Source organism: Leuciscus leuciscus (assembly GCF_965113295.1).
Source record: "Leuciscus leuciscus genome assembly, chromosome: 3".
NCBI lineage: Eukaryota > Metazoa > Chordata > Actinopteri > Cypriniformes > Leuciscidae > Leuciscus > Leuciscus leuciscus.
Genome location: NC_138727.1, coordinates 58,034,814 through 58,059,006, shown reverse-complemented (window position 1 = coordinate 58,059,006; position 24,193 = coordinate 58,034,814). Strand labels below are relative to the sequence as shown.

General features: G+C 42.2%; 2 protein-coding genes across 2 annotated transcripts in view; one reads left to right on the top strand and one right to left on the bottom strand.

Moving 5' to 3' along the window:
- Positions 1-24,193, top strand: part of LOC309493846 (sialoadhesin-like) — a 128,619-nt gene that overhangs the window by 62,566 nt on the left and 41,860 nt on the right. The gene's annotated exons all lie outside the window — the stretch shown is intronic.
- LOC309493680 (B-cell receptor CD22-like) overlaps positions 1-24,193 on the bottom strand; it is a 60,313-nt gene that overhangs the window by 21,390 nt on the left and 14,730 nt on the right. The window contains exons 3-8 of the mRNA XM_082162876.1: positions 10,925-11,272; positions 10,578-10,826; positions 10,235-10,489; positions 9,895-10,143; positions 9,736-9,805; positions 32-77 (exon numbers count right to left, since the gene is read on the bottom strand). Coding sequence (XP_082019002.1) covers positions 32-77; positions 9,736-9,805; positions 9,895-10,143; positions 10,235-10,489; positions 10,578-10,826; positions 10,925-11,272 — 1,217 coding nt within the window. The remainder of the gene's footprint in view (positions 1-31; positions 78-9,735; positions 9,806-9,894; positions 10,144-10,234; positions 10,490-10,577; positions 10,827-10,924; positions 11,273-24,193) is intronic.

Genomic DNA, 24,193 nt, shown 5'->3' with positions numbered 1-24,193 from the left:
TAATGATCATCATTATGATAATTATTCTCACCTGAGATTCCTGTGTGTCTTTTCTCTTTTTCATCCACCTGGTTCCCCTTTAAAGACAGTGATTTGACACAATTACATTTACATTTATGTATTTAGCAGACACTTTTGTCCAAAGTGACTTAAAAATTAGGACTAAATTAAGCGAGTCATCGTGAAGAGGCAAAAATAACGCAAGTGCTCAAAATATGAAGTTTAGGCATTGTTCAGAGTAGCATAAGCCCGATAAGGGAGGATTAAAGGAAAAGGAAATAATTATTATTTATTTTTTATGAGGTTAAGTGCTCACGGAAGAGATGGGTTTTCAGCTGTCTTCTGAATGTTGTCAGGGATTCTGCATTCCGGATGAGGGTGGGGAGATCATTCCACCAGCATGGAACCGTGAATGAGAATGTTCTGGAGAGTGATTTTGTGGCTCTCTGTGATGGAACCACGAGACGTCGCTCGTTGACCGATTGTAGGCTTCTGGTAGGGATGTAGGTTTGTAGGAGTGACTGAAAGTAGGAGGGAGCTGAGCCTGTGATAGATCTGTAAGCAAGCGTCAATGCCTTGAACTTGATGCGAGCAGCGAGTGGTAGCCAGTGCAGAGAGATGAACAGAGGAGTGACGTGGGCCCTTTTTGGCTCGTTGAAGACAAGACGAGCTGCAGCATTCTGAATCATTTGTAGAGGTTTAGTTGCGCATGATGGAAGTCCAGCCAGAAGAGCATTGCAGTAATCAAGCCTAGAAATGACCAGGGCCTGGACGAGAAGTTGTGTTGCATGCTCAGTTAGGAAAGGCCTGATCTTCCTGATGTTGTGCAGTGCAAACTTGCATGATCGAGCTGTCTTTGAAATGTGGTCTGTGAAGGTCAGCTGGTCATCCAATATTACTCCAAGATTTCTGACCGACCTTGATGGGGTAATTGATGATGAATCTAGCTGGATAGTGAAGTCGTGCTGTAGAGCTGGATTGGCAGGGTGGGCGAGAAGCTCAGTCTTTGCCAGGTTGAGCTGCAGGTGATGTTTCTTCATCCATGCCAAGATGTCCGCCAGACAGCTTGAGATCCGTGGAGCTACTGTGGGATCATCTGGTTGAAATGAGAGGAAGAGCTGTGTGTCATCAGCATAGCAATGGTAAGAGAAACCATGTGCATGTATGATGTGTCCCAGTGATGTGGTGTAGACAGAGAAGAGGAGGGGTCCAAGAACTGAACCCTGAGGAACCCCTGTGGTCAGTTGATGTGCTTTGGATACCTCGCTTCTCCATGCAACCTTGAAGGACCTACCTGTGAGATAGGATTCAAACCAGTGGAGGGAAGTTCCTGTGATGCCCAGTGATGAGAGGGTGGACATAAGGATCTGATGATTCACAGTGTTGAAGGCAGCAGACAGATCCAGGAGAATGAGAACTGAAGATTTGGAAACAGCTTTTGCGATCCGTAGAGCTTCTGTGACCGACAATAATGCAATCTCAGTTGAGTGTCCTTTCTTGAAGCTGGATTGGTTGACATCCAGCTGGTTGTTTAGAGACAAGAAGGATGTTACTTGGTTGAAAACAGCTCGTTCAAGTGTTTTCGCAATGAATGGTAGGAGAGAGACAGGTCTGTAATTCTCTACAAATGATGTATTTAGTGTTGTTTTTTTAAGCAGTGGAGTTACCCGAGCCTGCTTGAACGCAGTAGGGAAAGTGCCAGTATGGAGGGATGAGTTGATGATGTGTGTGAGTGCTGGTAGAAGTGTGGGAGAGATGGCTTGTAGAAGGTGTGAGGGGATGGGGTCTTGAGGGCAGGTGGTTGGATGACTGGAGAGGATAAGTTCAGATACTTCTTCCTCGGTTAGCGGAGAGAAGGAGGAGAGAGGGTTATTGGCTGTGGGAGGGGTCGGTCTGGGTTTTTGTGTGTGTGGCGCTGTTACATCCCTGCCCCTGTTTGTTTTTTTATCTCTTATCTTTTGTGAGTTCTAGGACTGACTCCTTGGTGGGCGGGATTGCTCTAATGAAGATCAGCTGCACCTGTGGCAAACTATTTAAGGAGCTCATGGATTTTGCCTAGTTCTCTCTCATTTGTGTTTTGTGACTTTGTTTGAAGAGTGGGTTCTTGAGTTTGTGTTCCCATATGATTTCCACAACTCTACCAACCTCATTTCCAACTGTTTATTGATTTGATTTTGTGTTGATGTTTACTATAATTATCTTGTGTTTGAACCCTAGACATTATTTGGTTAACTTTAAATAAACTTATATTTCTTTATTTGAATTCATCTTGTCAGTTGTCCTCTTTATGTTATGACTTAGAGCTGGGTCGTAACAGGCGCTGAGAACTGACTGCTGATGGTTGTTGTTTTGTAGGTGAAGAAGTTAGCAAAATCATCAGCAGTTAAAGAGGAGGCGGGTGGAGGTGGACAGAGGAGAGGGTTGAATGTCTTGAAGAGTGATCGTGTGTTAGAGGAGCTGTTGATCTTGTTGTGGAAATATGAAGATTTTGCAGCATGAACATGCACAGAAAGGGAAGAGAGGAGAGATTTATACATACTCAGGTCAGATGTGTGTTTTGATTTGCGCCATTTCCTCTCCGCTGCCCTGAGTTCGGTCCGGTGTCCACAAAGAACCTCAGATAACCAGGAGTTAGAGGGAGTAGCGCGTGCAGGCCTGGAGGAGAGGGGGCAGATATTGTCTAGAGAAGAAGTTAGAATGGAGCATAAGGTATCCGTTGCAGCATTCACATCCAGAGATGAGAATTGTGTGGGTGAGGGAAGAGAAGATGACACAGCAGAGGAAAGATGGGCGGGAGAAAGTGTGCGCAGGTTTCGTCTGAAAGTGACTGGTAGGGGGGTTGGTGGTGCACGGGTAGGAAGTTGTAGATTGAAAGTAATGAGGAAATGATCTGAAACATGGAGAGGTCTCACCAAAATATTGTCTGTGATGCAGTTGCGTGTGTAAACCAGGTCCAGTTGGTTGCCTGATTTGTGAGTACCTGTGTTGATGAGTCGTTTGAGATCGAAAGAGGCTAGGAGAGAGTTGAAGTCTGTTGCATACGGCTTCTCGAGATGAATGTTGAAGTCACCAAAGACTACAAGTGGAGTAGTAGCAGTGCTTCGCCTTCTCAGAATCCAAGATGGCAGCTAGTCTAAGGTCTGCTCAGTGTCTCTCTCTGGACTGATTTCATTTAAATGGATTTCATAGTATTTTACCCCTTTTAAGTTGTAGTTTTTAAGTTGTACAAGTCATTTATATGGACATTTTATCTTGAACTTTTAAGAATATTGTGGACTACTATGAGTTTAAAAATGACACTATACCTCTGCTCTGAGCTAACTTTGCTAACCTGAGCCTGATCCAACTGATCCTATTAGTCCTGGCTAAACAGAGCAAGGCAAACGGGCTTGAGCCTGCTACATCTTCCTGGAGCTTGGGCTAACCAGCCTGAGCCTGCTATATCCTCTTGGAGCTTGGGCTAACTAGCCTGAGCCTGCTACATCCCCTTGGAGCTTGGGCTAACCAGCCTGAGCCTGCTACATATTCCTGGAGCTTGGGCTAACCAGCCTGAGCCTGCTATATCCTCTTGGAGCTTGGGCTAACCAGCCTGAGCCTGCTACATCTTCCTGGAGCTTGGGCTAACTAGCCTGAGCCTGCTACATCCCCTTGGAGCTTGGGCTAACCAGCCTGAGCCTGCTACATCTTCCTGGAGCTTGGGCTAACCAGCCTGAGACTGCTATATCCTCTTGGAGCTTGGGCTAACTAGCCTGAGCCTGCTACATTCTCCTGGAGCTTGGGCTAACCAGCTTGAGCCTGCTACATCTTCCTGGAGCTTGGGCTAACCAGCCTGAGCCTGCTACATCCCCTTGGAGCTTGGGCTAACCAGCCTGAGCCTGCTACATCTTTTTGGAGCTTGGGCTAACCAGCCTGAGCTTGCTACATCCTCATTGGAGCCTGGGCGAACTAGCCTGAGCCTGCTACATTCTCTTGGAGCTTGGGCTAACCAGCCTGAGCCTGCTACATACTCCTGGAGCTAGGCTAGCGGGCCTGGCCTGCTTCATTCTCCTGGAGCTTGGGCTAACCAGCCTGAGCCTGCTATATCCTCTTGGAGCTTGGGCTAACTAGCCTGAGCCTGCTACATCCCCTTGGAGCTTGGGCTAACCAGCCTGAGCCTGCTACATATTCCTGGAGCTTGGGCTAACCAGCCTGAGCCTGCTATATCCTCTTGGAGCTTGGGCTAACCAGCCTGAGCCTGCTACATCTTCCTGGAGCTTGGGCTAACTAGCCTGAGCCTGCTACATCCCCTTGGAGCTTGGGCTAACCAGCCTGAGCCTGCTACATCTTCCTGGAGCTTGGGCTAACCAGCCTGAGACTGCTATATCCTCTTGGAGCTTGGGCTAACTAGCCTGAGCCTGCTACATTCTCCTGGAGCTTGGGCTAACCAGCTTGAGCCTGCTACATCTTCCTGGAGCTTGGGCTAACCAGCCTGAGCCTGCTACATCCCCTTGGAGCTTGGGCTAACCAGCCTGAGCCTGCTACATCTTTTTGGAGCTTGGGCTAACCAGCCTGAGCTTGCTACATCCTCATTGGAGCCTGGGCGAACTAGCCTGAGCCTGCTACATTCTCTTGGAGCTTGGGCTAACCAGCCTGAGCCTGCTACATACTCCTGGAGCTAGGCTAGCGGGCCTGGCCTGCTTCATTCTCCTGGAGCTTGGGCAAACCAGCCTGAGTCTCACACATCAACCTGGAGGCTAGGCTAACGGGCCTGGCCTGCTATATTCTCCTGGAGCTTGGGTAAACAAGCCTAAGCCTGCAACATCATTTTGGAAGCTGGGCCATACTCTACAAGATAAACTGGTACTGTTATTTGTCAACTTTACTATTAGTAAATTAATGACGATGGCATTTTTCTTAATTGTCTTATCCCTGTTGGTCACTTGGAACTTGAAAATGGACACTGATCCTAGGGTGAGTTGTTTTAATAATATGGTGGGCATACAGGAAACCTACTATAGTGGCACAAAAACCAGTATTGACAAGTATTGTTGGAACCTGGACTTCTGGATGGATCTGTATTGGGATTTGCCTAAACTGCAAATTTTTTTTGCTTTGTATAATTTGTCTTTCTCAATTAATGACAGGCATTGCCTGGTTTCAGCATATGATAGGCCGGCTTCAAAATATACTGTGAAATGCAGATTGATTATTACACTACTCCTACTTCTATCTGGAAATGTGCAGCCCAATCCTGGCCCCTGTTTGCAATGTCTCTTGACCCCTGCTGAATTTAAATCAATGCCTGGACTTAAATTTGTTCATCTTAATGTTCGCAGTTTACTACCCAAAATGGACATGGTTAAAATTTGGATTGAATCTACAGATGCAGACATAGCGATAATTTCGGAAACTTGGTTGATGAAATCAATTACTAATGAAGATATAAATGTGCATGGGTATAATGTTTTTCGCAGTGACAGGCCGAAGAAAGGTGGTGGTGTAGCCATCTATGTTAAGTCAAGATTTGGTGCATCAGTTGTTCTGTCTGAGTCTCTCTGTAAGCAAATGGAGTTTTTGGCCTTAAATGTTGAAATATTTAAGTCCCTTTCAATAACTGTTGTGGGGTGTTATAGACCTCCATCGGCCTCCAGGGAGGCTTTATCATCTTTAAAGCTTCTTTTGTCCAGATTAAACTATAGGGAACTTTTACTGGCCGGGGACTTGAATTGGGACTGGCTAAATGTTGTTTCTGATGAATTTAAATCTTTTTGTGATTCTATCAGTCTTAGCCAGTTGGTAAATGTACCTACAAGGCCTAATCTCAAAAATCCAGATAAATCTACTTTAATCGACTTGATTCTAACAAATGTCCCTCATAAATTTTTATCCATGGGTGTCTTTTGTAATGATCTGAGTGAGAGGCAGTAAAATACCCAAATGTAAATCGCAAATTATTAGAAAGAGGAATTTGAAAAACTTTAATGAACAAGCCTATCATCATGATCTATCTTTGATTAACTGGGGACAGCTAGGCCTGTTGCCTGACGTTGAGCTTGCCTGGACACTTTTTAAGGAGAATTTTGAGAAAATTGTAAATAAACATGCTCCTTGGACAAAGCATAGAGTGAAGGGACGGGAAAACCCTTGGTTTTCTCCAGAGTTGTCAGACATTATCCATCAGCGAAATGTGGCATGGGCTAAAGCTAGAAATGGTGATTCTGCCACTGACTGGTCCATTTTCAGACAACTAAGAAATAAATGTACCTCTCTTATCAAAAAGGCTAAATCAGAATATTATTTATCAGTCACAAGTGAAAACCTCAATAATCCACAGAAATTTTGGAAAGTCATCAAGTCTCTTTCTGTGAATAAAAGTAATGAAGCCCTCCCAAAATTTGTCTTAAAAAACTCTCTCCCAGTCTACGACAGAGTTGATGTCTTAAATTGCTTTAATGAGCATTTTGTATCAGTTGGTTCTCTGTCCGAGTCGACAGGAGTAGTCGCTGTCACTCCATGCACATACTCCCCAGTGTTTTCTGGAGAGCCTTTCAATTTTGTTTCTTTTACTGTGCAGCAGGTGCATGGAGCTCTTAAAGCGTTAGATCACAGAAAACCTCCTGGACCAGATTTAATAGAGCCTTACTTTTTGAAAAAGGTGGCTGATTTTGTTGCAGAGCCCCTCACAATTCTTTTTAATCTGTCAATTCAAAGCAATGAAATACCATCAGTTTGGAAGTCAGCTTTTGTTATTCCCTTGTTTAAAGGAGGTGATTCAGCAGTTTTAAAGGTGAACTAAGTAACTTTTTTTACCTTAACTGAACAGCTTCGGAGTCATTGGAATGGTTATATCACTTATTTCGGGTTGAATGGTGGTCGTTTCGCACCCCCCTGGTGCCCGTGAGCGGAAAATACGCACTTGCAACTTTGAGCCGGCGGGCCGCCGGCCGCTGCGTCAGGAAGTCTCGCGTGATATCAGGTCTCGCGATGTAAACAATTGCTTTACGGCCAAAAGAAATCTGCTAAAATGCTGTCATTATTGCGCTCCCTCACGCTGTCCGAACCCGAATGAAGAAGACGTTTTAAAGAATGTCCCATCTGCTTTGATGTCGTTGATCTATAGCCTCTGGTGTCTGAGAATCAACAATGAGTTTTTACAACAGTGTTGTCAAATATCTATTCCGAAGCTGTGGGGGGAGCTCTAGAGAGAAACCTGCAGCAAAAAGCGAGAATACAGCGAAGAAGTCCCAAAGCTACTGAGTGCTGCTTTAACTAACTATCGGCCTATATCTAATTTGTGTGTTTTGTCAAAAATTTTAGAATCCCTTGTTTCAGACCAAATAAAAGAGTTTTTATACTCAAATGAACTCCTTTCCAAACTGCAATCAGGCTTCAGGAAAAAGCACAGTACCATCACTGCTGTTACAAAAGTAATTAATGACATACTTGTCGCTCTTAATAGAAAGCAATTCTGTGCATCACTTTTTCTTGATCTGTCAAAAGCTTTTGACACAGTGGACCATGCTGTTCTAAAGCATAGGCTTCTTTGTCTGGGATTGTCTGATTGTGTAGTTTCCTGGTTCATGAATTATCTGAGTGACAGGACTCAGTGCATTAAATGTGATGGTCTATGTTCGGCATTAGTGAAGGTCCACAAGGGGGTGCCACAAGGCTCAATATTAGGTCCTCTCTTGTTTATTATGTATATAAATGAACTAGGCCACAATGTGTCGGATGCTAATATGCGTTTGTATGTTGATGACACGATTATTTATTGTTTTGGATCGTCCCCAGCTAAAGCGGTTGAGTCTTTGCAGAAAGCTTTTAATGTGGTTCAACGCACGCTTATGCAGCTTAAACTGGTTCTCAATGCTGATAAGACCAAACTGATGCTGTTTAGTAATACTAAGAAGGTTTCTCAAGCTCCTCCTGCTGTGTTCACTTTGACTGGAAGTGTCATAGAGGTGGTTCATTCTTATAAGTACCTTGGTATCTGGCTTGATGATGCTCTCACTTTTAAGCCTCATATAGACAACCTTGTGAAGAAACTCAAACTTAAACTGTCTTTTTTCTTTCGAAATAAATTTTGTTTTTCTTTTAAAGCTAAAAAGCAGCTAGTCACTGCAACATTTTTATCTGTCTTAGATTATGGAGACCTGGTGTATAGGACCGCTTCAGCACAATGTCTGTATAAGATTGACACTGTTTATCATGCGTCTCTGAGATTTATTACGAATTGTAAAAACTTGACCCATCATTGTGAATTATATTCCAGAGTGGGATGGCCATCGTTGTCCAACAGGAGATCAGGGCATTGGCATATTTTTAACTATAAGGCCATGCTTGGTCTGTTGCCATCCTACATCTGTAGTTTAATCACATGGAGAAGTGTTGGTTCTTATTCATTGCGATCAAATGATAACTTGCTGCTCTTTGTTCCATTTGCCCGTACAGAACTGGGAAAAAGGGCTTTTGTCTACTCCGCTCCTTCTTCATGGAACTTTATGCAAAAAGACTTGAAATTATCTGAACTTATTTCCTTAAATGCTTTTAAGTCCAGATTGAGAGAACCTGAAATGACCTGTTTAAATTGTAAATGTTTTTAATTATTTGTATTGTATAACTTTTATAAATGTAATTGACTGTGTTTTTGCTGCCTTTTGGCCAGGACTCCCTTGAAAAAGAGGTTTTTAACCTCAATGGGACCTTCCTGGTTAAATAAAGGTTAAATAAAAATAAATAAATAAATAAATATAGTTCCCAGTATGTATACAGTTAGAAGATGGTTGTGTCTCATGTGACCTTGTTATTCGTACAAGCTGTGATTATACAAATCACAACATGTAAATAGGAAAATGTTGGCGTTATTTTGTCACTTATTGGGAGCAGTATGCTAGCTGGAGCCGTTTACCTCCAGTCTTTGTGCTAAGCTAGGCTAGCCCACCATTCGTCAGACAGAGTTGCGGCACGCACGGAGATGAGAAGGGTATGCATGGACTTATCTAACTCTGGGGGATACGGTGAATAAGCTAAAGTCCCAAAAAGTCGGCGTGTTCCTTTAAATCCTAAATATCGCCAAATAGGTGCTTTTACATTTCGCTTTGAAACCAAATCTTCCGCCATCGTCTTGTCAGTCAGCTCCTCACTCTCGTGATAAATGACTCCTGCTGCTCATCTGGGCAGAGATTCTCGTTCGGCTCACGCTGCATTGAGAAGACACGTTCAGTTTTTAATTGTAGTGTCTGTTCTCTAACTGAACTAAATGATTTTCACCTACAAAACATCAAAACGACATGGGGGGCGGTGCTGCTATGGGCAAGTGATGTAACTGTTGCGGCTAAACAACGGTAACACCGACAATTACAGCAAGCCTAGTAGAGACCAATTAGACACTTTTACAGCAGGAGCACGCTAAGATTGGTTTGTCGGTCAGATTAACAGGTCTTTATTTAATATGCATTATAGAATAGGAGCACACAGTGAAACACATAAGAAACATCTTATGTTCAGTAAAATCACTTGTTTGAAGAGTTTTTGGATCCCTGGTTAAATATGTTTTGAAATAAACGCCTAGCTTACCTAATCCATTTAATGGCTTGAATACATTAATACATTTAGAAAACGTAACTACTGCAGGCTTGCTTCATTTTTACCTATTAAATTATTATCGACAATTAAGCGATTGTTGATTAATTGTTAGCATGAATTCACAACCTTCTGACTCATTCACACACACAAGACCACAGACACACGTCTTACCAAAACAGCATCATGATGATCACTGCAGCTCCACAAATCACTCCTATGGATATGTATATCACCAGACTTCCTAATAGCACAAATGTATAAAACATAAAAAATAAATAAATAATTTGCTTCACATTAGAAAGAGTAATGTAAGTATATGAGCCGCTCTACCTTTAACAGACACAGTTACAGCGTCTGATCTCTGAGATCCATGTTGATTGTGAGCCTGACAGTAGAAGCGTCCACTCTGTAGTGCACTGAAACTCTGTCCAGATCCAACAGCTGAGGTTTCATTCTCCTTAAACCAGCTGAAGTTCAGAGCAGGAGGGTTTGAGTCACTGATGCAGTTCAGAGTCACTGAATCTCCCTCCACTATTACACCAGATCCATTCATCAACACTGAGACGTTCCTGGGTGGGTCTAAAACAGACAAAAATGAAAATTCACAATAACTATTACAAAATTATGTGTTTGGAAATTTTAAACAATGTGCAGATGATTATTAACTCACACATGACGTTTAAAGTCACATTATCAGAGTATTTCTCTCCATATTCATTGATGGACTTGCACTTGTATTCTCCACTGTCATCAGAGCTGATCTTTGAGATGTTGAAGATTCTTCCAGATCCTACAATCGTTGCTCCTTTAATCCAGCTGATTTCTGCAGGAGGGTTTGAGTTACTGATGCAGTTCAGAGTCACTGAATCTCCCTCCACTATTACACCAGATGGACTGATGGACACTGAGACGTTCTTTGGAGGATCTAACACAGGACAAAAATTTAATCTTTAAATCATCTTATTCAAAAACAATCTCTGGTTTTTAAAAAGAACTAATGAATCTGTACTCACACATGACATTGAGCTGAACCTCAGGGGAGATGTGAGTGTGTCCGTCTACAGCACAGCTATATCTGCCTGAATCCTCTCTTCTGACTGACTGCAGCAGGAGTTCATTGTTTCTGTCTCTTCTCTCAGTTAATGGCTGTGAGTTTCTGTACCAGATGAATGTTGCTCTGTCAGTCAGAGCGCAGCTGCTTTTACATCTCAGATTGACTGAATCTCCCTCTGTCACTCTCTCAGGAGACTCCACCTGAAGATCTGAACACAACACACACATTATATCTAGTGCTGCTGTCATACACTGATTATTATTCAGCATAATGCACAGAAGAAGAGATAAACCTCATCAAAGTCACCTGTGACAGTAAGAGTCTCTCCTGGATCACCAATCCATTTTCCATCAGCTTTATCAGTGATGAATCTGAAATAGTACATGTGTGAATCCTTCAGTGTCACATGACTCAGTCTGACGGTGCAGTTCTGCTGTTTATCTCCCAGATACTGAAGCCTCTGACTGTATTCAGGGTCCTCAGACAGATCTAGAAGTTCAACACCCCTTAGTATTGGACCTTTTGTCCAGAACACTTTCATGATCTGATATCCAGTAGGGTATTTATAAGTGCATCTCATTATCACTGTTGAGTTATTTAGTGCACAGATGTGTGAAGGACTGTAACTCACACCCCAATCAACACTAGAAACCCCTGAAACACAGAATTCATCTTGAACAATTTAGCAGCAGCTTGTGCATATAACATTGCAGTATAAAATGTATCTTGTGTGTTTCTGAAGTGTTGCATTGACTAACCATGAATCATGAGAAGAACGATCAGAGGAAGAGGAGGAGCCATTCTGAGTGATGTCACTATCAACACCTACAACAAATGTACAGTGGCTTATTTTTCAACTTTTAATGGCCAGTTACATAAATATAGCCATTATGATAAGACAGTGTCTTAAGATCTAATATGATAGATCAGATCAGTCAGTCTTACTTTTCGGTATCAGATTAGTCCAATGTACGTTTTTATGTAACTGACGTAACGTTATGAACAGTTTTAAATAAAAAAATGTGATGACTTAAGGCCATTGCACACTGAGTCCGAAATTCGCATCCGAAATTTTCGCACGTTATGTCAATCACGCTTGCACACTGTCTACGAAACTTTCGTCCGTAATAAAAAAATTCGGATCGGGTTCGATTTTCTGCGTTTTTCAAATCCACAGCCAGTATTTTGAGAAGTTTTTTTGACAATTCAGAGCCACCGTACAAGCGAACGACTTTACGGTATGCACAGCTGCACTACTTCCTGAACTTCAGCCAGCTCCTTTGTTTCCTGTCTGCCATTATTGGACAAACTGATTAATCCAGGTGTGCCTGTCCAGGGGTTTTTTTTCGCAAAGGTTTAATACATACACATCGGACTCAGTGTGCAAGGTTTCTGTGCGTGACGAATTTTAAGGCTGACGAACACGAAAAAACGCATACGAAAATTTCAGGCTCACTGTGCAATGGCCTTAACTTGTAAGACTAGTCTTAGCGGCTTATGCAAGTCTTGTCGTTTCTGTCTCATTGTTACACATTAAGCTTTTCATATTCTCATTGCATTAGACGTTTCATCAAATATATTATACAGTATATATGTCTGTGGCGAGGGGTGTGTGGTTCAGTGAAGTCTGCAGCGGGATAGAGAGACTGGAGATGAGCGGTGAGTAAGCAGGTCAAGTGCAAAACTACAAACACCTGTGTCTTGTTGCAGTAATTGGAATGGAGAGACCGGATAAAAGCCACTGGGAAACTGGGAGATTCTGAGAGAGAGTGGACTGAGGAGTCGCGCATTCGCACGGGACAAGCGAAGCCTGTGATTTTTCTCGAATTTACTGACTTATCTTCCGGATATGATGTCAATAGGCTATTGCTTGGAAATCGCTGGTATTGTTGTTATTATAGGTCTAGCTGTAGGATATATCATAAACAGAAGAATGTTCCTCACCACATGCTGCTATACATGTCATCCATCTCCATCTAATCATTCTTTTTGTTTTTGCTCTTCTGATGGTTTTCAGCTTTCTCTTTCTGCAAATTGAATAGTTGTATCGTATCATGGTGTATAGCGATATGACCCAGCACCCAAAATACTATCAAAACACTCCAACTCAGCCTCCATTCTTCACGAAAGATGGATAAAAAAGCGCACAGGAAACAAAAACCTTGAAAAAAATTATAAACGACCTGCCAAATCACAGAGATGACGATTCGCACAGGACTATTATTATCACAGGACCTCGTGTTCGGCGAAATATGGTCGGTCATTTGCGGGGGAATTTTTACTTTACAAATTACAGACATGGCCGATTTGCACGGGATTAAGATCTCAGACAACCTCTGCAATTATTACAAATGACTAGAGGTCACCAGGTAATACTAATCCTGTGCGAATAGGGCATTATTGCGTTAATTGCAGTAATTGTCATGGAGAAAAACCACTGGGAAACTGGGAGATTCTGAGAGAGAGTGGGCTGAGGACTCGTGCGCTGTGTCTGTTCCAGAGCAGACTTTATGCTACTTTGATCTACTGAAAAATGTATGGAAGCGCAGAGAACACAGATTAAGACACTAGCTCAACATAAACCCCCTGTATCTTGAATATAGCTGAGCAACAGTCGTTTTTGCACTACTTGAGTACGGAACTGTCCAACGTCTGTCCCTGCCACCTTTTGATTGACAGCAGTCAGCAGCTTTCATTATACTGTATAGTCAGCCTGTATTATACAGTTATCTGTTGTTAAAAGATTAAAGTTTTAAGGTGTTTGTCACCAACATACAAAACATTGTGCTATTGGACTTTTGGTTTTAAACCATATAGTTACTGAAACAAAGCCCTGTGACAACTAGCCCCAACCAATCTCCCATAAATCCCCCACACTTAATATATTTAACAGAACAGTTATAAAATCATGCTCTTACCCGTTTCACCAACACCCGTGACCAGTGACAGCACTACAAATGATCAGAATGAAACCAGTATTGGCGTTTTCACACTCTGAATGACACGTGATTAACACATTATACTTTCACATGAGCTTATGACACCTCAACTAGTGCAAATCGAGCAGAGGAAGAGTTTTAACAGACAACATTAGACTAAAGGCATACACATTAAACTGAGAGAAACTTTATATCAGTCCATGTTTTCAAACTTGGGAATATCACTATTTAATCAGTTGCATATAGATTGTAATGAACCTGTTTTTAGGAAACAGATAAAATAATTGCTTGAATAACTGTACTTTAATTTGCATATGCAGACCAACTATCCTAGCTTGTAAAACACTGGAAGGTATTGCAGTAGCAGTGACGTCAAAACAAACTGTGCACTTGATAAACCTCCAATTTACTGATTAATAGCAATCTGGAAGTTAAATAAAGAACTTTAAACACGCTGGTGAAGATGAATTGATTAATCTGAATGTTTTTATCATGATAACTATTACGTTTTTTAATCTGTCAGTTGCCTTGTCCTTCTTGAATGCATCACATGTCTCTAAACATGAATAAATACTGTTTACTCTTTTGTAGGTGAGAAAAACAAATGCATGAACTTTTGACATCAGCATCACAGTGTTGATCACATGACTTTCATTAAGTGATGGAGAGACGCTGAGGGACGTCACACCGAAGAGGAAGAGGAAGAGGAAATCAGTCCTGTCAGAGTAACGCTTGAGGCCTTTTCACATACCAAATATTTCAGCTCTAGTAATGGAAGTCCTGACTTCCAAATAAAATATCCAAATTGGGAATTTTCTGGACAAACCTGAAATAAACATTTATGGATCTTTATGGATCATGTAAATTTGAAATATGTTATTAAAATGTGACTTTGGCCAACAGTTTTTCAGGATATTTCGCCCTTCAAGCATATAGGAGTTGGTCTTGCATGAGCGAAAAAGGGTTCCTGCCTGAAAGGGTTGCAAATAAACTAACTTTCCTTAAAAGGGACTTTGATTATGTTGTATCGCCAAAAGGTGAAGTTCTAGTAACTAAAGTCGGCACTTAAAGAGAATTTAAGACTAACTTCACCTCCATATTGTGAAGCATTTTGTGAAGTGGATTATCAAACAAGTAAAAAAAATTAGTGGGACTTGTTGATTGGATTGTGAAAAGTCGGCATTGCAAGGATCCATGGGTACTAGTATTGACACTAGTAGTTTATTGAATAAAGATGAATTCCAAATGTTCAATATTTAAAGTGAATTTAATATTTAAACAGTTGTATTTCTACACAGCTTAAAAATGTTTAAGTAACACAAATAATTACGAAAACTAATAAACAATTAGCTTTACCTATAAGCAAGTATAATCAAACAAATAACAATGCATAAAGGAACAATATATTTCCATGATGACATTATTTGCCGGCCACAAGCCTTTGATTTCCACTTGAATCCATTGTCATATTTTCCTGATTCTTTTCAAAACACTCCTGTCAGGCTCCACCCACACAGTTACATGAAGACTGTAATGTTTTGGTGTGTGCCATCGTCCACTACAGCATATTCCTGTAACAAATTAGACAAAAATTAGATCCATTTATCAAGTTTTGAAATGTTTAAACTGCACACTCATAGTGTTCCTGCACTGGTGTCGAGAGAAGGCCGACAGAGTTGGACATTTATCGTATTTCTCTGAAAGTAAGACGACCCTGATTATAAGACCCCACTTTTTCAAGATGTACCTTTTGGAAAAAAAGCTTTTTGAGGGCCAAATCATGTCTTTTATAAAGAAAGTAATTAACTTTGAAAATACTTTTCATATTGCATATTTTTCATATTCTAAAGGTCATAAAACACAGGTGTTTGATCTGCATTACCTATCTGATCCAGGCGATATGATTTTTTTTATAGCGCTGAAAAGACAGCAGCTTCTCCCTGAAGTCAGAGGGCATGCACTGGGCATGTAAGTGTGTCATTATACATTCACCTAAAGGATTATTAGGAATTAGGACCCCCTTTCGCCTTCAGAACTGCCTTAATTCTACGTGGCATTGATTCAACAAGGTGCTGAAAGCATTCTTTAGAAATGTTGGCCCATATTGATAGGATAGCATCTTGCAGTTGATGGAGATTTGTGGGATGCACATCCAGGGCACGAAGCTCCCATTCCACCACATCCCAAAGATGCTCTATTGGGTTGAGATCTGGTGACTGTGGGGGCCATTTTAGTACAGTGAACTCATTGTCATGTTCAAAAAACCAATTTGAAATGATTCGAGCTTTGTGACATGGTGCATTATCCTGCTGGAAGTAGCCATCAGAGGATGGGTACATGGTGGTCATAAAGGGATGGACATGGTCAGAAACAATGCTCAGGCTTTTTATTTCTTCACAGACAGGATTGTTCACAGATACCGAGTTCCTGCCGAGTGAACAAATGCTTGGAATTAATTTATTGAGTTTGATCTTTACTAAAACCCTTGACTCTCACTTCCTCTTTTTTGAGTTGACAAGAGGCCTACAAACTGCATTAAACCTTTATGCAAATCAAAAAAGGGATTGGTTGCAAGCAGAGGGGTTACCAGGATGTCATGTCTGGGGGGATTAAGCTATACTACACACAATCTGTTTTAGTGCAGATCTTTTTCTAAGCCAGTAACCCAGAGACAGGCACAGGACCCCTATTTAGGGCTATCACATAAAAGTTAGTTAAACCAGGTCAACATTAATAATATGATGATGACATTATTATTATTATTATTATTGACAGATTAATATTGTGAATACTCTTAGTAAAACACATTAAGAGTCTAAAGTTATGAGTGACACGCCCATTATTTTTAGGAGTTTCTCTTAAATTCGCCAGTTAGGAGCTATACTGCCGTGCAAAGGCAAAATACCGTAACTTCGTTTTTGGTCGAAAATTAGTTATTTATATTTTTGGCACATTCAAGACCTCCTTTATCATGTGGATGAGTATCTTCATTCAATTCCGTTGTTTTTTCGAGAAAATAATGAGTTGTCTTAACAGTATCTTCCAAATGTCACAGTGTCTGGTGGTTCCCTGGGTTAAACACTAGAGGTCCTCAGTTTTCACAGTGTCTATGCATTCTCACTACAATTCCCATGATCCTGTCTGTCACTGATTGTTCATTGCCTTACAGCTGTTTCTCGTCACCTTGTTAACACTTGTGTGTATATATACCCTGTCTGTTTCAGTGTTTGTCATGGAGTCCTTGTATATTGTCCCCATACTTCTGTTGTTATTTCAAGCCTGTTTCTAGTCTTTATCTTTTGTGGTTTTGGATTGCCTTTTGGATTATGACCTTTGCCTGGACTGGTTGTGAGTACGGATTACCCTTTAATAAAACACTGCTTTTGGATCTCTAATTCCCTGTGTGCGTGTCGTGACAGAAGGACTCCGTCATGCAGAGATCCAGCGGTATGGGGTCTCCAAAATCTTCAGCCACTGAGAAGGGGAAGAAACAGCAGAGGGGGAATTCTCAATCTAAAGAGATTCCTCCTCGTATGAACATCTTCGAGTGTTTTGCACTGTGGGCCCGATTGACTGAGGAAGCTGATTTGAAGAAAGCTTCCACACCCCCTTCAGATCATCCCAGAGAGTTGTTCGAGGGAACCCGGCTGGCAACATTTTCTGGGACCCGCGGAGGTCATAGGAGAGGAGGTACTAGAGGGGAGTCCAGGTATCACTCTCCACCTCGATCCTTCATGGAACCTGAGGTGGTGAGATCCAGCCCAGACTTCCATCCGCCGCCGATCCCGTCCAGAGCCTGCCTGTCGCTATCAGAGGCGGCAGAGGAGAAGGAGAGGGAGAGCTTCCTGCACTCCTGACGTCCCCGAACAGCCCGCTGTCTCCCTGGAGGTCGTCCCCGAAAAGCCCACTGTCTCCCGGGAGGTCGTCCCCCAACAGCCCGCTGTCTCCCTGGAGGTCGTCCCCCAACAGCCCGCTGTCTCCCTGGAGGTCGTCCTCGAACAGCCCGCTGTCTCCCTGGAGGTCGTCCCCGAACAGCCCGCTGTCTTCCCGGAGGTTGTCCCAGAACTCCCCATCATCAGTCCTGCCATGGCCAGGAAGGCTGTGTTCCTTTTTTATGTAGTGGCAGCTCTGCAGGCATGGAGGAAGCAGATGAGTTCTGCTGATCTTGAGACTGTTCACGTCACGTCTGCCGATTTGGAGACTGTTCACGTCACGCCTGTTGACCCAGAGACTGTTCATGTCACATCTGCCGATTCGGAGATGGTTAAAGTCACGTCTGCAGATCCAGAGACTGTTCATGTCAAGCTGGTTGACCCAGAAACGGCTCACGTCACGTCTGTTGACCCAGAGACTGTTCAGTCCATGTCTGCCGATTCAGAGACTGTGGTCACGTCTGTCGATCCAGAGAATGCTGAGGTCACGGTTGTTGATCTTGAGACTGTTCATGTTTCTGAGTCAGTTTCAGGATCTTCAGACAGAAGGGATGCTGCCGAGCCGGTGTCTGTTCCTGAGCCGGTGTCTGTTCCTGAGCCGGAGGTCTCCGCCGAAGCCGCCCGAGGGGAGGTCTCCGCCGTGGCCGCCCGAGGGGTCGTCTCCGCCGTGGTCGCCCGAGGGGACGTCTCCGCCTTGGCCGCCTGATGGACTACCTGCTCCACCCTGGCCCCCTGAAGGGTCGTCTCCGCCCAGACCGCCCGATGGACTATCTGTTCCGCCCTGGTCGCCTGAAGGGTCGTCTCCGCCCAGACCGCCCGATGAACTGTCATCCCCTGTCCATTCCCTCCCATGGTCCTGGCACTCCGTCCCTCCCCCTAATCACCCACAGTTCCACCTCCCTCCTGGACTTTTGTCGAGTTTTGTTTTCTGTCGTGGAGTGTCTGGATCTCTAATTCCCTGTGTGTGCGTGTCGTGACACCAAAAGCCCATGATAAACCAAGGCAGAACACCGTAACACCAGTTACCGCTCTTTGGCTTTGTTCTGGAACGCTCAAATTGAGTTATGGTGCTCTGCCTTTGTTTAGCCGCGCGTCAATATGAAGTTACTGTGCAGGTGTTCTATCAAATAATGCTACCTATCAGATTGTACGGTTATCTGCCTTTGTTTTACTGTCCATTAAAATTAAAATGACGGTGTAGCCTGCATACTTTGCACAGCTGCCATCAGTCCCTGTAACGTCCGATGTCCTCAGAGCTTTGTCCTGCACAAATGCGGTCAGAACATTTAGTATGGTCTGAAACCGCTCCATCGACAAACGTGCGATATTGATCGCAAAGGATTATGCAGAGTTGACAGAAAAATGTTACACATTGCCGTATCAGATGAATACAACAAAGAACTAAAGCCCCGCCTCACCCAGTTCGGGTACCGGACCTGGTTGAAACACTCATGAATCTAGCTGGCAGAGTGCCAAAACTTCGCCGGCGCCTTCAGCACCCCCCTAAACGCGGTCGAGCCAACGCTGGACTAATATATCTATGGAGGTATTTTGTCATGTCAAATGTATTAATATTGTCATCAGAATGCAACCAAAGCACAGGATAGCAATAAGTAGATGGCTATAACTAATTACCATGATCACTAGATTTTATACAGGTGTTACTATAATGATTTTGTTAATGGTGATCAGCAACCAAATATTGATCATGTGGAAGTTACCGCCTTTTGCCTTGGCATGACTTCTCACTTTCTGATGACAATACAAAGGCACTGTACTCAACTTTAAAATAGTGGTCGTTTGAGCTCAAGATTTTTTTATGTAAATAATTTTCATTACTAAAACATCTATTTGCCAGATTCCTATAATTAATTTGGCGGGACAACTAAAAATCTTTAAAGTAATTTTTCTCAGTTCCACACTCTGGCGAGTTAAGGTCTTTTGCCTTTGTAAGGCAGTGTATTTGTAGCCTCTTGTAAGATTATTTGTGAATACGGCCCCAGGTAAAAAAAAAAGTTTAATATGCTCATTTGAACAGAATGAAAACAGTATTTGAATGTTATTCTACGAGCAATTCTTGTTGTAAGTGGCTTTGGATAAAGGTGTCTGCAAAATGAATAAATGGAAATGGAAATGGTAGGCCTAGATAAAAGGAAACATAACATATTAGGCTACAGGGGGTCAGGAGATAAAAGCTATTTTTGTGAAACTATAAGAATTGAAATTATGATATGATTAGCAGAGGCAACATAACTTTTTTTATAGATTCAAAATCTATATTGTCTGTGTGCAGAGCAGAGTGAACTGTGACTGCTGTGCTCTCTGGTTAGTGCGAGCCAGGGCTTTAAACGGGCCGTGCCAGGCTAACAGGGCTAATAGCCTCGGGCCTGGAGCACCGAGCCCAAAATCTGCTCCACAGCGCTTCACTTAAACACGCCTCTCTGGAACAACATCACACTGGCCCATCTTTTCACCAACAAATGGAAGTTTTATCAACAAAAATAAACTAATCAGAAAGAAATCACTGGAAACAGCGAGATCGTGCCACCGTTTGCTGGCATTTCTGTTGTTTACTTGAATATTTAAAACCCAAGCATCGATGTTTTACCACAGGTTTACAATAAAAAGTGATGCATTGATCATAATGAATTAATTTATGTCAAAAATGCACATTAGTCACACTGAAATAAATTACCGTTAGGTCTATTTCACAAAAGAAAGAGGACACACTTACTTATTCAGTTGAGGCTGTTTCTGTTTATTTGGTCAGGACATATTTACATCACATTTAGAAAGAATGATCATTTCTACAAATATATGCCACCAACAATACGACCTGAGGAGCTTTAGCACTCTCTCCACTCCCAGTACAGTTATATTCAGTCAGAGAAACAGAGGAAGCTTTAGAGGAAAAAAGTTGCTTTATTTTATGATAGTCCGGTATAAAGAGACGAGACGTAGGCTACTGACAGATACAATAAAAACATGATTGTGATAGCCATTATGATTTGTCTGATTTCTTCAAGCGTTCACTGTTTTTTTACTATGCGTATCTTCAAGCGTAGGCCCTATGTTACTATGGAAATGGTTAGCGTGCACAGACTTTTTCTTTTTCTTGAAGATGCTGATTTAGCCTTTGTGTATATTAGGACTCGACAGAAGCCTTCTTTACATTAATCGTTTTTCGTGAATGTAATCAAATGTATTTTATTTACCGGTCTTTTACACTATTTCTGAATAGGCTAATAATAAATGCGGTTACGTTTTTACAACGATGTGACGCACGCGTGTGTTACTCTCAACGTGACCCGGTGCGCCGCGCACAAGACTATTTCTACCTTATACGGTGATCAGAATATCCACATCGGATCACAAACAGAAGGCCTTCAAACATGAAAGTGAGTTAAATTATTTTAAATGTCTTTAATGCTGACAGAATCATCCGGCGCTGCCGTCTCCAGACTCAGGTAAACTCCGCCTGTGTTCGTAACCACTCCTCTAGCCCGAGCTGGCCCGCTTTGGCCCAAGGTATTCGGCGGGCCAGAAAATCCTGGCCGTTGGCCCCGAGTAAGACCCGATCAAGCCCCGGAAGTGACAGTGGAAACTAGGGCTGGTCCGAATACCATTTTTTGAGCTTCGAAGCTTCGGTAGTAATGAACATCGAATATTCGAAGCTTCGAAGAGAGGGTGCTGAACATATTCTTCTCTCTAATCTATGTGTCTGTATGTCGGGTAAAACGGCATTTTGATTATTTCGAGAATCATCCAATTTCATCCAATCGACTTCACAAGTGCAGCGCATTTTGTGCAATATAGATGGACACGAGAGACGTGACACATTCAGAATTAATAAACTTTTAGTAAACTACAGAACAGCGCGAGCGGGAAGCGGCGCACCTCACGCGGGCAGGACTTGCTCCGAGAACGGACACTGCACTAGTGATATAAAACGCACACACACGTACAGGTCTGTTAAATTAAGCAATACTTTTAAGGTAGTCTAATACTTTTCTGACTAACAAATTACTGACACAGTAAAGGGTAGATTTAAAGAAAGAAAAACGAAATTGAAATAAAGAAAAAACGAAATTGAAATAAAGAAAAAACGAAATTGAAATAAAGAAAAAACGAAATTGAAATAAAGAAAAACGAAATTGAAATAAAGAAAAACGAAATTGAAATAAAGAAAAACGAAATTGAAATAAAGAAAAAACGAAATTGAAATAAAGAAAAACGAAATTAAGTTAAATTAAAAACGAGATTAATTTAGATTGATAATAATGGGTAAAAAGGCTAATACATTTTGTTTCTATTATTCTATTTTCCACAATGTCAAAGCAACGCAGCTTAACCCAAAACACAAGCTCAGGCATGCACTTCGGTCCACACAAACTCCGCTGTTCTGTGCTCTAACCAGAGAACACTCCCGTTGCAGGAACACTAGGCGTCGTTCTATTTCTAGCATGCAGCGTTTTCCGCGTGGCTCAAGCCGTGCCTGAGACGCGTGTCTCACGCAGGCAGTGTGCAAACTCCTACCTGTTAACATGGGAGCCGAAATAAAAACGGACACGACACGCAGCTGAGACCCTAACGCCACGCGGCCAGTGTGTTGCCGGCCTTATTCAAGCGCGAATGAGAACCGTTTCGCGAGGGATCCCAGGTGTGCAAAAAAAAAAAAAAAAAAAAACGAATATTCGAATGTCAAATTTTCAAATCAAATACCAACCCACCGAACGAATATTCGAATATTCGAATATTCGGGTCCAGCCCTAGTGGAAACACGACTGGCCCTGGCCCGACAGTGGAAACGCGGCTGACACACCTCCACTCAAAACGGCCAATAGAAAAGCAATAGGCTACATTTTTTTAATGAACGTTCTGGTTATGAACCTTGATCTGAAGGAGAACACAAGACATCACCTTAGGTCAGAATTAGCGGAAAAAATAGCAAACATTTTTCTTTTTTAATTTATCATCAGAAGGACAGATCATTTCTCATGGGAGGCAGGGCTTATCCTATATCCTATCCCAGCCTCCCCTAGACACGCCCCTGCTGCAAGAGGGAATAAACTAGACTGAAGGCCTACTGCACTGCATGCATGTTAAATTGCATGTAAAATACATGTTAAATTAATTCTGGCAATAAAAGTCTCCTCTAAACTTCAAGAACATGACCTCCACCAGCACTTTACACCTCCACTGCTGCTCATGTGAACACATTCACTCTCTCATTAGATGAAGAAACGTCTGTCAATTTGAATAACTAAAGAAGTGCAAACAAGTGTCACCAGCAGGTGGTGCAAAGACATGGAGAACAAAATCACTGACTCACGTAACATAAACCTCCTGGGACCCAGGAATAGACTTTTGTCCACTGCAGTGGACATTATATTTTAGTGAATTTCTCTGACATCATACATGTCACATGACATAACCTGGGTGTCCTGTAAAGAGCACATTCAGGACTTTTCAGAGATACCAAATGTTTGGAGGTTTCACCATGAAAACAACTTCTCCTTGGTCTTTAAAAATGTCTGACATTAATTTAGTGATCAAATGTAGCACTCTTATGGAAATATGATAATATATTGTAATTATAATTTAAATCTGACTACTCTTCAAATTGTATTTCATAAACCAACATCTCAGGAAAACGTTATGGGGTTTCAAATAAAAAAATGACTTTCTGATACAAAACGGCCAGTTCATCTTGTCTTTTATTATGACAGGGGTCGCTGGAATACCTTACTTGATTGTGATTGGCAAAATGTGATATTCACCCATAATATTTCTGAATAATGACCGTTGCACGATAACACTGTATAACTGACCGTTCATAATACGTCCTGCATAGCTGTGCTCCTCTTCCTCCTCCCGTGAACGCCACAAATATGATAATAATCAACTCGTATTTGTAGGAAGAGTGTTTTTTAAAGTAATGTCGCCCGTGTTTTCTCTGGCGGGCTGCAGTCTCGATCCGAGCGGGAGATTGAAAACCCGAAGTGGAGCTCGAGCGGTGGATTACAGGACGCTTTAAGCGGGGAGGGGAATATCTGTCGCTCCGCTCCACCCATTTATACTGTTTCGGTTAGTCACTCATGATGAGTTGCGTCTGTTAGAAGTTGGAACTAGTTTCGTCGTCGTAGAAGGAATACGAACTAACTTCGAGTTGAAACATAAGTTAAGGACTTGTTAATTGAAATATTGTTGTTCCGAACAACAGCAAGATAGCGAGTGTATTTTGTTTATTATATTCATTTGGCTAAATGATTCAATTCAATTCAATTCATGTTTATTTGTAGGGCTTTTCACAATAATAAGTTCAAAGCAGCTTCACAGAAAGTGCATGAGTCCATATTACAATTTAGAGTGATCTGTTATCACGTAACGGTCTAAGGCCCTGTTTACACAAGAACGCTCGTGGGTGAAAACGTAAAAATATTTTATCAGATGTGCCTTTCGTTTAGACGGCGACGGCGTTTTTGGGGCTTAAAAACGCAAAAAAGTGAAACCACCCTCCATAGTGGAAATCTTAAAAACGCTCCACCATCGCGTTTCCGTCTAAACGGTAAAAACGCAAAAGTCTGCTAGACAGTGAAGGCACCGATCAGTGCTTCACATTGCCACCTAGCCGCCTGGAGTGCATACTACATTGAATTTCACACACTTTTGCGTCACCGTATGCACGCAGATTCCCCCCCATA